At 45.7% G+C, this 17,500-nt stretch overlaps 1 protein-coding gene across 1 annotated transcript in view; it reads right to left on the bottom strand.

Moving 5' to 3' along the window:
* Nucleotides 1–2,631: 2,631 nt before the first annotated feature.
* The window catches only part of fat2 (FAT atypical cadherin 2), a 58,941-nt gene continuing 44,072 nt past the window's right edge, over nucleotides 2,632–17,500 (bottom strand). Inside the window, exons 21-29 of the mRNA XM_079745151.1 lie at nucleotides 16,556–17,156; nucleotides 16,098–16,298; nucleotides 14,444–14,598; nucleotides 11,992–12,442; nucleotides 10,835–10,988; nucleotides 8,462–8,561; nucleotides 7,712–7,860; nucleotides 6,831–7,120; nucleotides 2,632–5,079 (exon numbers count right to left, since the gene is read on the bottom strand). Of these exons, the coding sequence (XP_079601277.1) occupies nucleotides 4,553–5,079; nucleotides 6,831–7,120; nucleotides 7,712–7,860; nucleotides 8,462–8,561; nucleotides 10,835–10,988; nucleotides 11,992–12,442; nucleotides 14,444–14,598; nucleotides 16,098–16,298; nucleotides 16,556–17,156 (2,628 nt within the window). The 3' untranslated portion in view covers nucleotides 2,632–4,552. The remainder of the gene's footprint in view (nucleotides 5,080–6,830; nucleotides 7,121–7,711; nucleotides 7,861–8,461; nucleotides 8,562–10,834; nucleotides 10,989–11,991; nucleotides 12,443–14,443; nucleotides 14,599–16,097; nucleotides 16,299–16,555; nucleotides 17,157–17,500) is intronic.

Below are 17,500 nucleotides of genomic sequence, written 5' to 3' on the forward strand. Positions count from 1 at the left end.
GTGTCTGTGTTCGTGTATGTGTGTGTGTGCATGCACAGCATGTGTGCACACTTTTCTACATACTTGTGTGTCTGTGCTGTGCTGCCCTGCGGCTATGGTTTTGCATGCTCAGGTTTGTGTCAGTTCTGTCTCAGAGCCTCCTGCCCAGGTGGGCCTACTGGTACATATGTGTCAGTGGAATAGCACACTGCTCTGTCACAAAGATATCCTGCTCTCTCTCACTCAATGCCTCATCCACCCTCTCTCTCCCTCTCTCTCTCTCTCACACACACCAGCCCCCCCCTACAAATCAATTTTTGTGCACGTGTGAAATTAGCAGTAAAGCTATGTGCATATTCAAGCATTTCAAGTAAGCGGCAATGAGAATGTTAAAGAAAGATATCTTGCTCAGCAACATTGTTGTTTCGATCAGCCCTGGCCTCTGACCACTGCTGCAGGCTGTCTTTCTTCTTTATGTGCAATCACACTAGGAAGACGTTCTTGGCCTTGTAACGCTTAGCTTGATCTTTTGTAGTAGGCCTGGAGGCAACTTCTTGAAACGTCAATTATTAGAGTCCTTGCACAGTTCAGAAACGCTGATGCATAAATTTAGAGTGTGGTTGCAAAGCATGCCACACAATTGTAATCATGTGTGTTATTATTTTTTTTACCTTTTCTACCGCCATATTTTTTGCATAATTATCTACTCCTACAATATTTTATATTGAAAGTAAATGGAGCAAAAATGCGTAAATCAACCACTCCAAACCTGAACACCTGGTAGGAGTCGTTTTATTACAGAATCTGAAACTTGTTATCTTGTGCCTTTTTTGACATGCTGAATTGTTTTGCTGTCGAGATATACTTTGCTGTACCTTGAATATTTTTAAAAACCTTGAATAAATCGATAAAACTGAACCGTAAACCCAAATTACCCAGAGTGTTCTCATGAGATGACTGTGGTCCAGTGGTGAGTGCCTCACACCTAACCACCGAGATAAGTTAGATCACACTCCCCCAGGGAAGTTCAGGTCCCTGCTTAGTGTTCAATGCAACACGTAGGGAGAGACGATGAGTTACGGGCTGGCTAACAGAATCAGAGTCCGGTAGGTATAGCTCGTAACATGCACGTTGCGTGCATAAGCAGGCCTCCAAAACGTAAAGTACCTCCTTAGCCACAGGGGGCGCTATAACTCGCAATCAAATAAAATAAATTAGCCATATTGTTCAACCAATCACAAGTCAGCTTCGAAGCGGCCCAGGGACTTGAAGCTTGTAGTGCTCTCTCTCTCATTAGCCTTGCTAGCATGTCAGCATGCTCACGGAGTATTCCTCACACAACGAGCGTGCTCTTACGAAACCACCCACATTTTCTTCAGAAAATGCACATTCGGCGACATCTGTAGTTTATATCTTAAAGATGTATGTCAATGTATGAGTGACGGTAATATAGACAAATTAGACGAGTTTAGACCTTGCATTGGTTCTACACAAATAATAGCGACTGTTCATTCCAATTCCCCATCCACTATCTGCACAAGAACACAATGCTGCGCTTATTGTATTAGTATACATAATATTATTTGAAACACTGCCATATAAGAATCTACTTACAAGTTTGAAACCAATTTAGATTTTAAGCATATTATATCACAACAACATTATTAGCAACCTGTATGCATTCTTCCCTTCTTTCAGGTCTTTGATGTCCTTTTAGGTTGGTGTCAGGTTGTGGGATACTAACAAACAGATTTATGTTTCTGTTCTATTTCCATATAGGCATACCTTTCCCCTTATTCATTTCCGACGCCTCGAGATTTAACCAAAAGTTACAACTTTTGCAATTCCTTCCATTGCGGCCTTCGGCTCGCTTTGCGTAACATATAGCTACGCCCAACTGCACATCCAGCCTCTTACTATTGAAAATTCCTTGGATTGCGCCGCTACAGTACCCAGGGATGAAGCCAAGTGTGTGTAAATGCACCCTCTGCTAGGCCTTTACCTGTAACTTCATTCAGCAACTTCTTTCTGATGCTTGCTGTGGAAAGTCGTGGATCAGAACAGTCCCTACCATTTTTACTATACCCTTAGAAGGATTATAATCAATATCTTAGACAGCCTCTTACAGCCTTACATGCTATATGAATGACATAACCGTGGAAAAACACAATCTCCTGGGAGATTGAGAGATTTGCCAACGGTATTAATATTCAGGCTTGGTAAGTAACCAAGGTGACATAAAGCAGTTGCTCAGACAGAATTGGTGGCGTGAAAAGTCTAGTCTTCAGGGCTTTAATAACAAGATATGTGAATGGCACATTGATGAAAGTGTCTGATACAAAAATAGAGAATGTTCAGACGATGATATGGCACAAATCCCAGAATAACGAAAATGACAGAAGTTGGTTTGTGGTGAAGCTATGCATTGGGATTGTTTGAGAACAACCCTGGCTTGGAGCTCATGGGAGGAATCACAGAAGCGGTGTTATAAAAGATGTGTGCCAAACCTGGAAAAGCAGGTGTTCTGCAGACCAGCTCAGCTTTTTAATTATTTTGTTAAAGGGTTAACCCTAACCCTTCTAAATAAAATTCTTAAACTTTGGTTCTCTTTCCTTGTTCGAGTTGAAGTCTTGCACTTTCCAAAATTCCATGTATATTTTTATTTATATATCTTTATTTTATATCTTTATTCATTCTTTTACAATATTGACAAACAAAACAAAATGTAGACAGCATTAATAACATCTCTCACAGAGAAGAACAAACCAAAACATGGAGCTTGTTGTACCCCACATTGGTTACACAAAAGTCAACAATCAAAACACAAGTAAAGTACATTCAGTTGACCCGATCCTATGCACAACAGCTACCAACACGGACATCCAAAACAGTAAGCATAAGGTCCATAAACACATCTCCACAGACCTTTGTTTTATTGCCAAAATGAAATAGATGTGTAATTTATGTGTGCTTGTTGTATGTTTTAACTACATGGATTAGATAACATCAAAGGGCATCGTGCACACAGGTAGGTCCAAAGATCTTTTTCTGATTAGTCACCTCCACAGAGTATGCGTACCATTAAGGGTACCTGAGAAGATCTAAAATTGTCCTTGATATGCCTAAAAAACGTTAACTTAGTGAAATAAGTGTATCTACAACTGATGCATTTGTTAAATGTTAAATGGTTGATGATCAATAATGTTCACATAGAAATTATCAGTTACTTTCCTTTTAAGACGCCTAGGCTACTACAATATTAAACCTGACCACTTTAATATGACTAATAATGTTCAACGATGATAGTTCAAAACATTTCTGTTTTGGTGTCTCTGGAAGAGGTACTTGATCAGCCGTATTAATGGGGCTTGTATGCATGGGCTCAAGTAAACAAGACCTCTTATTTAATCAACAATACTCCAGAGCTTTGAACTGGTTTTCTTTGGGGTTCCTGAGCTGATATCGAGCTATGAGGTGGGGGGCGGGAATTTATTTGATCTATTGCTGAGTAGCTCCCTTTTTGTGCGAATACGTTTATCTACTACTGTAACTAAACACAGTTCACCATCGCACACCAATTAAAAAAATCGAGGAAATAACAAGAATACAGTAGAAAATAAAAGCTTTGATATTTACAGAGGCAACACATCTATTCCAACACTTATTTAGTCCTGGGTATGAATGTTTTCTCTAAGATACCCACGAGGATCCAGCCCCGTGTTATTCAACCCCAAGGACAGGCCATTCTATGAAATGTTTCAGAATGAAATGTAATTCACTTAAGTCCAGATGTGCTATAGAAACGTGTAGAAGATACATCCCCCCCCCCCCCCCTTTTTAGCTCTGCAATTTCCATTTATATTTCCTTTTCCAAAGATATGAATCATACAAATGCAAACACAAGCTATGTAAATTCTTTCTTGAAATGCGACCATCCCTGACGACGAGATCGACAAAGGATTTTTATAATCCAAATTCTTTAAGAGCCGGTAGCAGCCACTGCCAGAGCAACAACATCCAAACCATCCAAATCAATCCAAATCCCGCTTTTGCATCAAAGCACAAACATATTTAACTCAGAGCACACGCATCACTAATTCATAGAACAAACATAACATATGGATACATGGAATGGACTTAATTGAAGGGTTTTTTCATTCAGGCCACTATGACCCCTGCAAGTGGTTTCTACGTGGTTTCCACTACTGCCGATGTAACAAAAAAAAACAATGCATTTCCTAAATGGTAATCAATGGTTCATTCATTCCCACTTGGTGGGGGGGGATTGAGCAGACACAAAGGGTGCGTTATAGCAGGGGCTGGCTTCTGAGCTGAAAACTCAAACTACTTCTGTAACCGTCTGCTACACTTTTCTTTGTGACTCTGTTATGAAGAGCAGCAGATCTCTTCTCCTTTGTTGTCAGCCATCAGCTGTCGCTAACACCGTTCTGGTGAAGGAGGTTTGAAGTCTCCCTCAGGCAGAGAAATGTTTGCGAACCTCCAACCAACCGCCCCGGTTCACCCTGCGTCCTGTCTGCCTCGGGCGAGACTCAAAGAGAACAAAACGTCCCCACTAGAACATGACCTCCTCGGAGCTACCGTAGTCGCTCTCCACCAGGTCCAAGCCCCCGTAGGAGACCCGGGGGGTCTGCCCCGCGGGCCGGGCCTGGGCCTTGGTGCCGTTTATGGGCGGCGGCGGCGGCGGCGGCGAGGGCAGCGGTGGCAGGCTGTTGTCCTCGGCGTACGACGGCATGGCCATGCTCAGACGCATGCTGAGTCTCTTGTAGCCGCCCGACACGTTGTCGAGGCTGCGCGTGTGCGGGCTGGGGTAGTAGCTGATGGCCGTGTACTCGTTGGGACACTGGGCGCTGGGCAGCGGCAGGCCGTCCGGCCCCAGGAAGTCGTCCAGGTTCTGGTTGCTATAGCAGGGCGGCAGCGGGGCCCGGCGGTCGCTGCGCTCAAGGGGGAAGGGGAAGCCCCCGAAGCGGGAGTTGCGGCGGGAGTCGGCGGTGCCGGTGGAGTAGGTGTCGTCCACGATGTCGAACTGGGGGAAGCCCCGCGCGCCGGGACGGCCGAAGTAGTCCGGGTCGGCCGGGTACACTGGGGGGGGGGGGGCAGACGGGGAGACACATCGCTGGGTTACCCTCTTCATTACATCGTCCCGTAATAATAACAAGTATTAACAATATTGGGTTTAATTCAATTGGCAGGGAGTTAAATCTATTTCCTTTTTCTATATCTATATCATCTCATATTAAGGAGATTAAGACGCGAGGAGATATCAGGCCGCTTTTACACGCCTGATGAAACTGCTGTGGATGGATCTATTGTCATCATTCCTATTGCTGTATGATGAGGAGCAAAGATGCAATACCGATAGAAAAAGAAGAAATATATATAAAGATTGAGAGACAAGATAAATCATTTTATTGTTTTATGGCTGCTTTCGTCCATGGTGCTCTCACCAAACACCAAGTTATTGCCTTCAGCTGTCCTTCTAGGCTTATAAGACGATTTAAGCCGTTGTCAAACCAAAAGCAAAGCAAATATCTGCTTTTGTGATTTAATCAGGAGTCAGGACGTGAGTGAAGTTGAGAGAATCTCAACACTGACAGGCTTTCAATACACAGCTTCATGTGAATTTTGCGGAAAGTTCAAATAATTCAAGGCGAAGGCAAAGTTTGCATTGTTTATCTATTTTGCAATTCAGCAAATCTTACGCCGTGCTATTCGGATGATTTCTTCGTTTTGGCTGCAAACGCACCTTTAGAACATCACATTTGACGATTTGGTTTTCATTAATTTCCTTGCCTTTGAAAACATTCCTCAATAAAAGTAAAAATAAAGTTGCTTCTCAAAAGCCTAGGTTGTGTTTGGTGTAAACCAGGACAACTTGTTGTCCTAATGCATGGAAGCAAGAAGCAAGCAGGGAAGCAAGAGACGACCTTGAGGATCAAACGTAAGGTCCCTCCCCCTCCCCCCTGCTCCGGCTCGAACCCTGGGATGAATGGGATGCCAAGGAGGCAAATGCCTTGGGAATGGTTCTCCGTAGAGACGAGAGGATCAAAGGCTCGTAAAACAGGCCCCCCCATCCCCCTACCAAGTCCTCACCAGGTTCACCCCCGGCCCCTATGCATGGTGTTCGGTGGAGCGTGTGCCAAGCAATGCTTGACTCTACCTGAGATCTGATAGGACCCGTTAAAAAACGACAGAGGATTATAGAACGGATGGTAACGAGACTGAGAGAGATGGACAGAGAGAGCGAGAGAGCGAGATAATGAGAGGGAGAGGGAGGAAGAGCGATAATGGGATGGAGAGGTAGAGAGAGAGGGGGATGCACAGAGAGAAAGAGAGAGAGGGGAACAGAGAGAGGGGGATCTAGTGAGAGGGAGAGGTGAGTAGATGGAGATATGTTGCGAGTGAGAGACAAGAGAGAAAAAAAGGGGCCCGCATGAACGCAGACGAGCCTCAGAGGGGGAGGGCTAGATCCTGGATGTGTCCCCCACTCAGTAGGCCTACTACTGTCTAAGCGCTGTGCAGGTGCCAGCTGTCAAAACCAGGCATTCGTCCCCTGGATCACCTTCCCAATCACCCTGGGACCTTTACAGCTCCACATACCTCTTAATTATGAAATAGCAAATTAAAGCATTTGATGGATTCATGCAAACACTCAAACACAGATTTGCTTCATTGCTACAGACACACACACACACTCACACACACACACACACACTCTCTCTCTCTGTCCCTCTCACCCGACCCAACCAAATACACACACACACACACACATACACACACGCAGACACACACACACACACACACACACACACACACACACACACTCACTCTACCTTCGTAGTCCATGTCCCACTGGTTCTTCCTGATGGAGTCGTTGTCGGAGCTGGACGGGGGTCTGGCTGGGAGGTTGGGGGCCACGCTACACACCACGGGCCCCTGAGGCCTTGGGCAGGAGGGGACCCCGCCACCCGCGGAGATGATCTGGCTGCGGGGCCGCAGTGACCTGAAGGGGGTGCTGTCCAGGTCGTTGGTGGTGGTGGCGTGTGCCAAGGAGCTCATCTCCATGGGGTACCCCTCCTGGTGGTCTTTCATCATGCTCTTGGTCAGACTGGGCTGGGAGTAGCTGGGAGGAACAAGAAAACCAGCGGAATTCAAAAGCCAGTTCGATGAAGACCAGTTCCTGTGACAGCCCCCGACCTCCTTGGATGTTTATTTCTAGCAGTTATCGCACAGCAGGGGTTCAAACCCCCGTGTCGCCTGGAATGCAGACGTGGGGATGGCTGGCTTGTGCACTCATCATTAGGGCTGTCCACTCAGATATTTAATCACGACTAATCGCATGAGTGTTCATAGTTAATCGCAATGAATCCCACATTTTTCATCCGTTCATAATGTAATGTTAAGAGCATTTTTCAAGTTTTCAATATTCAAATCAACATGGGAGCAGAGAAATTGTTTGCTTCATGCAGATGTTTGTTGTAATGACGTTATCATCGCCCAGTGTGTATGTGTTTGATGGATACATTCTAGGTACATATTTGATTAAAAAATGCTGAAGGGTAAAGGTCAGCACATATCAAAGATGTAGCTATCATTTTTGGCCATTGGGAGACCCATCGGGTCCCCGGCTGGGACCCGCTTCTGGGTCGCGACCCTCAGGTTGAGACGCACTGATGGCCAAGGGTGAAAGCACAAAAGCTGTTGGTGTCCCTACCCGTTGGAGTCCTGGACACACTCAGGTTTCTTCTTATTGTGGCTGACGTAGCGCTTCCGCACGCACACGAAGACGGCGACGAGGAGGAGCAGGCCCAGAACGCTGGCGCAGATCTCCATGATCTCCACCATGCCAATCATAGTCGACACCTGGACGGGTGACAGTGATCGATCGCTGAGTTCATGGTTTGATTGATTCATTGGTCGACTTATTAGCCCTAGACTGACAGTTGATTCATTGATTAGCGTAGGTTGTCTAATTTATGCAGTCGACCTGTTGGCATCCTGTGATCAATATGCCTTAAAGGTGATATTATACCACCAGGTGTGAGTGTGATTAGCCATTCCAAGCCGTTTTGCAAATCTTCTTCTCATATCACAACTGGGCGTGTCCACCTAGTTGTGTGCTGGATACATTCTTACCAGCCTACCCAGTGGAGTGTAGCAAACATTGCTCATCTATCCCTCATACATCTAGGTGGACACGCCCACTTGTGATGTCAGAAGAGGCAGGTTTTCAAAACGGCTTGTAATGGCTTATCACACTCCATCTGGTGGTATAATATGTCACCTTTAACCCTTCCCTGCTCTCCTATGACATGTATCTGAAATCTCTGTAGGTCGCTTTGGGTAAAGATGTCTGCCAAATGGCTAAATCAATACAAAATACTGAGTCATTTATATCAGACCATAGGATAGGTGGAAACAGAGAAAGGTTTATTGAGTCGGTGGAGGTGGAGGTGGAACCTACCAGGGGCAGAGGGTCACAGTGGGCGTACCCCTCAATTAACTTGCAGCCATGCCCTCCTCCGCAGGGGCTGGGTGAACATCCATCAATCAGGTTGTGGCACCTATCAGGAGTACAGAGGCAAACTGTTAGACTCACGTTATATGGCCTGGTCTTTGGGTGAGCAATTGTTTTCCTTAACCCTGTGAAACCGAGTTATTCATTCTGAGTTATTTATCGTGTGTCCTGAACTTAGTATATCTTCTATGATGTTGGACGTAGGAATCTACGCTATTTTTGTTACAGTTGCTAAAATGTTTTTTGCCAGTCTCCTCCGATCAGTTATTGAATGCTGGACTCTGCCTCTGATCTATTCTTAACTCAGGTCTAGTTGTAGGCACGCCAACGGCAGGATGCTAACGCTACCGCCACAGAGGTGTGGATGTGCGAAGCTCCATCAAGGTAATGGTTAATGTTGTCAAAGAGAGTGTTAGGCTTCCTGGACCCTAAAACGCCACTTTGTGTCATGAATTTCTGATAGATTATCGATCATTAACACTCATTCCAAACAACGCTCCTAATTTAAAAGAAACTTTCACATAGGTGCCCTTGGCCGTAACCATGTTGATGAAACGCCACTTTGTGTCATGAATTTCTGATAGATTATCGATCATTAACACTCATTCCAAACAACGCTACTAGTTTAAAAGAAACTTTCAACTTTCAACTTTCCAAGGTGCCCTTGGCCGTAACCATGTTGATAAATTGTCTCCCCTCCTAGCTAGACTTTACTGGCCAAAACACATTATTTAATTGTAAGTTTTGCTTAAGAGAAAGCCTGACATGATGTATAAAGTTAAGTGTGCCCATTACAGAACAGTTTGAAGCCAAGTGTTGTTGTTGACAACAACAACAACAACAACAACAACATGGAAGTGGAGAGACAACCAGGACAAGAGCAGATTCTTGGCGGGAGAGCGGCGGTTCAATTTTGGCAACTAGAGACCAAACAGAATGTAAGACAGCTGATTTCCCAAGTTCTTTTATCTGCGCTGCACAGACACATAGCCGAGCCCGCCGAGTGAATGGCCATCCATTTGATATTTACTGCTACTGTTGAGCACTCCAGGCAAGCCTGACAGTGAATTTTTCTCTCCGTTTTGCAGCTCCCTGGGGAAAGCCAGCATGGCGCCAAGACAGTGGAGAGAAGTCAGAGAAAGGACCACTGAACACCCCAAACCAACTTCCTTTTAATATGTATTTTAAAGCTTGAAAGTTTTAGTGACCTGGCTTTCAACGCATGTTGAGGTTCCATTTTCCTAACACTGGTTGTGTTGCTAATCTACAAACTGAGATGTTACTGATTTTAATGGGTCCATATACTAGCTTGGAGAATCTCCTGATTTAATTTGATGATAAACGTTTTTTGTGTTGAAATGTGCATGTGCAACACAGTCATTTCTGTGGTAACTGGGATTTTTATTGCATGCATTGATCGTTATCAATTGGACATCACTTTGAAAGCGTCAACCTTTCTGAATGTCCTACTCTAAACTGTCCTTATTTGATTCTAATGGGACACAGTAGGAAGGTCGTAGAGTGGATTGTGGTAGCTGTGCAGGCTATAATGAAATGCCTTCCCTTTGCTGCGTTGTGTCCCTGTATACACAGTCCACGCTTCAATCAGAACAACTGAGGAAGTCATTGTTACTCTAGCTCTGGGTATCTCCAGTCACCAATACAGGCCAATAGTTCAGGGTCTGTAATGCCTTTGTCATCTAATAATGGGTAGAAGGAATGCACATTTCAGCCTCTCTACAGCTTTGCTGAATGAATAACCAGAAACATATTTTTATTTCAGTATTTGAAGGACTTTACGACAGGAGAATGGGATGGATCATTTATTCCTATAATTACATGCTAGCCAGAGTACCACATAGCCAGCAAGTCACTGCATCTGGATAATGCATATGTCTTAGTGCCATGCGCTAGGCTAATGGAGCGGGCCAAAGACCAGCATAGAGGAATGGCCACTAAGCAATATGCAGATCTTGCTTCAGGAAGTTTTAATGGAGCCCATAGGAGATGAGACACTAGATTGTGCAGTGTGTGTGTGTGTGTGTGTGTGTGTGTGTGTGTGTGTGTGTGTGTGTGTGTGTGCAGTGTGTGTGCAATGTGTGTGTGTGTGTGTGTGTGTGTGTGCAGTGTGCGCAGTGTGTGAGTGTGTGTGTGTGTGTGTGTGTGTGTGTGTGTGTGTGTGTGTGTGTGTGCTTGTCTCTGGGCATGTTTAATGATTTCAATGCAGTCTGTGTTTGCGTGTGTGTGTATGTAATACGTGTATGTTTATAGTGACTGTATGTATGGAAAATGTCCGTATCCTTTCCCAGTGTGTCTCACCGTGCACCAGGGATGTCCTGGGAGCAGTTGCAGAAGTATCCCACGGGCTTGGGCGTGCACATGGCCCCGTGTGTGCACGGCTGGGACACGCAGGGGTTGTCTGTGAGCGAGCAATGCGGGCCGTGGTAGTTCCCGGGACAACGGCACTGCGGCTCTGGAAGAGAGATCAAACACCAACCCAAAAGTTTTAGAGTCTGCATCCCCAGGGGCCCCCCAAGACGAGGCGGTGTTCTGGGTGAAAGTATGGTTCATTATCAGGTTGGACACACAGACCAAGTCGCTCTTGGTATTGTGTGGTTGGCGTAGGTTTATTTGATCTAACCCCATGATATACTTTATAGTCCTTGTTTAAGGTCCTTATGTAATGACATCTGTTCAGTGAGTATAGATAAATGTATAATATAGGAATGAATTGTATATTGCATTATACTTCTATTATATATCATCATTTAATATGGAAAATATATTTCTTTGATAATAATATTTTACACCCTAGAAATATTTTTCTAGGGTGCTGAGGTTAACATGCTAGCCCTCCTCCCATAGCGTCAGGCTAGCAGGTCTTCTAAGAACCCCAGGTGAACCGCGCCACAAACACACAGCTTCAGAATGAACGCCATCTCTGAAGCTGTGTGAGTTGTTCCCTGAGGGGCTTACGCGGATTGCTATGTTGCCTCAGTAGAGCATGGATCAAAATCCGACTAGGCTTTCCTTTAATACTTTTATAACCCGACTGCCAGGAAGAACGGCAATAGTCTCCACCGTATTCACATTTTACAAATAGATGCTGATGCCGCTGTGCTTACCAAGCCTCTCTTTCATTAATGGAAGGAGTCAAAGCACAAGATGTCTCTTGGATTTTCTTAAATAATGCAAACACAATGCAAATACTGAGCCTCTGATTGAGGTTTCCTCTTTGTCGCACAGAGAGAATTCATTCAGATATGCAGTATGTCATACCGCTACAATCCACCTATGGATCCTTTGTTTCAATGTAAGCAACATTTTCCTCTCCTTACTAAGGAGATACAATTCTCATGAATGTTGGGAAATAATCAAGTTAAAACGCCTGTTATAAATATAGTGATAATAATAATAATAATTTCACACGTTTCTACGTCAACAAACTGGAAAGAACAAACTCTCCGAAGACCCACCTCCCTCAGCCGTCTCCTCGCAGACCCCTTCATTCTGGCACAGGCCAGGGGAGCACCCCCCTATCCGGTGGCAACATTGGTACGCCCCGAAGACCCGCCTGAGGCCGGGCCCTGCCCATTGACCCGCCTCACCCGCCTTGACTGGCTGCCCGTTGAACTCGAGGCCCTCGAGGCAGCCAATGAAAGGGGGCGGGAGTCCCGGGGTGTCGGGGCGGGCGTCGGGGCTGGCGGAGGCCAGGAGCAGTGCACCATGGGAGCGCATCATGTGGCAGGGCTCGGTGGCGTTGGAGGTGGTGTGCTTGTAGTCCAGGGTCAGCCACATGCGGGTGGAGTTAACCACCAGCAGCAGGTGGTGCCAGCGGCCGTCCGACACCGGCCCCGCCCGCAAGACCAGGGAGCCCGGCGGGCCGTTGCCACAGCGATACTGGAACTGCAGCTCCCCATTGGCCAACTGTGGAAAGACAGTCTGAGATGTCAGGGAGAGTTCCTATTGGTCAATCAATCAACACCTGCTTTAGGAACGGCGCAAAGGGAACCAGATCTCAAGGACAATACATTTTTCATCCCCTTAAATTTATTGCGTTTCAGTTAAAAATCATAGAATGGACAGAGTGTGAGCAGATAACGTATGTGCACGTGCATGTGCATGTCTGTAGGTATGTAAGTGCTTCCTTTAGTCAAGAGGGCATTAAGGCATGCTGGGATCCTGTTATCAGGGCCATCTTTCATCTGCTCTCCCCTGATACCTCCACATCTGAGCTGTCACTTCCTGTAGAGGAGTCCATTTTCCCCTCTCTGGCAAGTCAACCTGTTCACCGATGCACCTTTGTGTTACCTTGGCTTCCATTTACATTTCAAGAGGTGATACCTTCCTGGTTGACATGAAAGGGAATTAGCAGAAGCAAAATGGATGGAGTTATTGAGGAGATGTGAGGGCTTGGTAGACAAGGGAAGTTGAAGGTGCGTTGCCACGCTGCGTCAAAGGGAGTTCAGTGGACGAGCATCAACAGTCTCTCGTATCATCAGGAAGCCTCTCAGATGACAAGAAAAGGAAAGAGTTGCATGAGACGTCTCTGAAGACGGCGTTTGACCGGTCCTTCTGACGTTCCTCCTCACTGTGAAAACAGGAAGGGAGCCCTTCGCAGACACGTCACGCTCCGAGTGTAGCTCTTAATCCCCCACAGAGTCCCGGGCGTTGCTGTTTGAGTTTGCATCGGAATGATTTAGTATTCCATCGTGAGGCGTGGTGTTTCCATTGCACATCACGGCTACATAATCGCTTTAAAGAATTATTCAAGAGGCTGAGAACATCAATGCTTCATTATTCCATTAAAATCATGGAGCACTTCTATTGTGGCACAATAAACGGTTCTCATCGGCAACAAGAGAAGGGTCAGCTCAACTAAGATGACAATGGACTATAGGACAACGCATTCATCACTCATACCGATTCCAAGGATAGATTGCAGCCCAGGTCAACAGAGCCAGGGCATGCCACTGCAGGACAAAAGGTCACCAATTAAATTATTCTAACTGAACGCCCGTGGGAGTTTTGGTCCAGACAGCAATATCGTTCATAATCTGTTTGCTAATATGAGCTCAACCCCTAAGATATGGTCAGGCGTTAAGTGTACGGAAATGATTCATCCAACATGCATACCACATGAAACAACCGTTAATCCTAGACCCCAATCGACCCTAGACCTTAGACACTGACGGAGAGTAAAAGCTGGCTAAAACCCAGTGTGAAAGGAGGAAGACTCCCTCCCTAGAATTTAAATGTAAGCAATATATTGCGCTCCTACCACATATTACCAGACGAAAGATTAACACAAAGCTCAGAGCTTATTTCAATGTGAAAAACAGCAAACAATGGACAATTCATACCTTCCCCCACCAGGGTTTTTGAAATTACGATTCAAGCAATTACATATCCTCTCTCAGAAAAACCCAGCATATAAACCCATCTGCACCAAACAGAGTCAGTTTTATAAAAATAAAGAAAAGTCTACATATAGCCACATGGTAAAAAAAACGGTGATGCGAGCTTGCCGGCGCCAGACTTAGATTGTGTTTACCCTTTAAGGATAAAGAACACACACATAAGTGTAAGTCCACACAAACATTGATTTGAAATAATGGCACAAAGCAATGCCTCTGGATACATTGCCATAGGGCTCAATGGAGATGGCACGGCAAGGAGACATGCACTACACTCGTGTAAATACAGGCGCCTATGCTTTGCCGTTGCACTGAAATTGTGAGACCTTTTCGGAGGGTCGCAGTGGAATTCTGGCTTATATATACATGGATGTGACCTCCTGAGAACATCAGGAGGTCAGGGGAGGGACACCTTGTTCTTGAAGAACAACGAGCACTGCGGTCAAACAATCAAGATGGTAGCGCACAAGGAGACGTTGTGTATGCGGTGGTGTCCACCGTGGAGACCTACCTGCAAGGTGCCCCAGTCGCTGGCGTTGGTGGCCATGAGGAGCCCCTGTTTCTGGAAGGTCCTGAACCTCAGCGAGAGCCGGAAGGCCTGGGAGTCCTCGTCCATGTGGTGGAGGTACCTGACGTAGCCCTCGCCCGTGAACCTCAGCGCAGAGCCTGGAACCAAAAGGACGGACGTTCTAATCCCAGTCGAAGTTGGCAATTAACATGAAATATGGGATCTCGGGGGGTTAAATATGAACATGCTGGTGTGGCTTGCTAGGATTAGGCCATTGCGCCTAAAAAAATGCCCATACACAACACCAACTGCCATCCAAATTACATTCAATCTGCAGCAGTTACAGATTTTCTTTTTTTTTTACAGAAGATTGATAGAGAGAGAGATGTATATATAACTGTAATGTTCAATGCAATGATTAGATGAATCATTGGATCTGTACATTTTAAATGACAATTTATTCGCTATTCGATTCAATTTGAGTCGTCTTACTTGTGACTAAGAAAATTTTATTTTTTGTTGCTACAGTAACTACACTGAGTTGCTACACTGCATGTCCAAGAAGGCAGCCTTTCACTTAGCCCTCATTATAATGGTTTTAAACGTCAGTAATTAAAGTGCAGCCTGCAGGCCTGGCACACTAGAGGAAGAAGATATGGAGACATGCAACACATTGTTAAGGAAAGAGGTTTGACCAAAATTAATCACTCTTCCCGCTCCCTTATGAATTCTTTGCCCCTGCCTAGTCTCGCTCTTTCTCTCTGACGGGCAGCTTGTTGGAGGTGTCTCCCATAATCTCTAAAATAAAGCCTTTCCCCAGAGTTGTTTAGAAAGGAGTGCAAGTATGTAGTTACCATACATACCATAGTTACCAATAAAAATGTCTTAACCCTAGCACCTCGACCCGTTTAGGTATAATGTCAATAATGTAGCATATATGGAAAATAATGTTGACCTCTATTCCCAGGAATGTTTAAATTTAAATTCAGGGTTAACGTTTCATTCATTCATCTACTACTTATATTGTGTATATAGATATATGTTTTATATTATATTTGTAGTTCTTTGCCTTTTCCTGTTGTAGCACTTTTTAATTATTTCCACACTATGTGATTAACAACGTTTCCCTGGAAGGAATGAGGTGGAAGGTATTTCTAATTACTTTGTGTGATTCGCTAAACTGAATCACTGCTTACAAGATGTTGATCGCACATCCAACGTTAAGACACATGCTATTCTAGATATAATACATTCATTATGAAAATGAATTTAAATTTCCCATCAGGAATAAAAAATGCACTCACATTTTGAGTGGTTGGTTTGTTTTGGTCTTGTACCGCTCGCTGTGTACGCTTGTATGTGTTTGTCGACGTGATTATTGAATGACTACCCTGACCTCTCGAAATGCATCCTTTGTTTGACATTATAAAACACAAAAAGACTGGTGCTGTAGGACCCCGCTGCCCACCGCCTCGCCCTCCTAGGACACAAACACGCACATGCCAACCTGTTTGAACCAGTATGAACGTCTGTGTCTCCGAGTTTCCTGAGCTACATCGCCTACATCCATGCCACGCCCAACCTAGCATCCAGCGCTTTGCTGAAAACTCCTCATGTGTTCAGGCCATCCCCATCTCTCTTTCGGGCCGGTACATACCGTTACACGGACACACACTTTCCCAGGCGTGGTGAGGGGTGATGAAGCTGGCTCTGGCGGTGGTGTAGTGGTTGAGTCGGTCTCCCGCCAGCCGTACAGCGTTCCTGCAGCCCCGCGATGGGCACCCTGTCCCCAGGCACCCGTTATGGCTCACCCTCTGGATGCTGAGCCCCAGGGAGTCCTCCAGGTCCGAGATAATACCTGCCACCCACAGCGGGATTATTTTTACAAACGTACATGCTCAAATATAACGTGATTCAATCTATCCTAACCTTCTGCTTCAGGCTCAATGAGTATAATAACGGTGGGTGTCACAGCAAAAGGACAGGCCAAATGTAGGATTTGGAACATAATATGATTGCTATCTTTCCACTAAAATCTTCCATTTCTCTTTTTGTTCTTCTGTGCAAATGTTTCCCAAAAATGATATGAATAGTGAAATAAGATAGGTGGCTCACCTGCTAGACGGGTATTGGGGAGGGACTGGACCGAACCATCGAGAGTCCTCCAGGTCAGCAGGGCCTCCAGGACCTGGGAGTGGGGTAGATGCTGCAGGCTGGCCAGGTGCAGCTCCTGCCGGGGCACTCCGAGGGCGACTCCCAGGCTTCGCTGGAGGCCTCTCCAGTGATCTCCCAGGAACTCTCCCGGGGTCATCCCCAGCAGCTGGAGGGTCAACCCGGCGTCCAGCACGCGCTGGTCTGCCACCCACACGTGAACCTTGACCCCAGTCCAGACGCTGAACTTCCCATCGGTCACGCTGACGTTGAGCGCGTACGAGCCGGGCTCCAGGGCCTCGTCCGCCCAGATCTTGCCGTCGGCCCTTTCGACGGAGAAGCGGGCCCCAGCGGGGCTCTCTGAGACCAGGCTGTAGGCCAGCACGTCCTGGGGGTCCTGGTCGCTGGCGTGCAGCCGGCCGATGACTCGGTTGGCGAAGAGCCCCCCTTTGGTGGTGATGAAGACCTCCAGCGGGACCAGGGAGGGCGGGTAGCGGCTCTGCTCCGTCACGTTGACGTTCACCACGCAGATGGAGGAGAGGGGGGGGTGGCCGCTGTCCGTCACCTGCTCCCCCGCACGCAGGAAATAGATGCACAACGTATCAGATACACGCATCGCAGAAAAGCATCGTATATATATGATATATATGATGTCAAATAGACGTATCAAATACACATCTAACATATACGTATAAAATACACATCTAACATTTATGTATCAAATACACATCTAACATATACGTACCAAATACAGATCTAACATTTATGTATCAAATACACATCTAACATATACGTACCAAATACACATCTAACATTTATGTATGAAATACACATCTAACATATACGTACCAAATACACATCTAACATTTATGTATCCAACACACATCTAACGTATACGTACCAAATACA

Source organism: Pollachius pollachius (assembly GCF_949987615.1).
Source record: "Pollachius pollachius genome assembly, chromosome: 10".
NCBI lineage: Eukaryota > Metazoa > Chordata > Actinopteri > Gadiformes > Gadidae > Pollachius > Pollachius pollachius.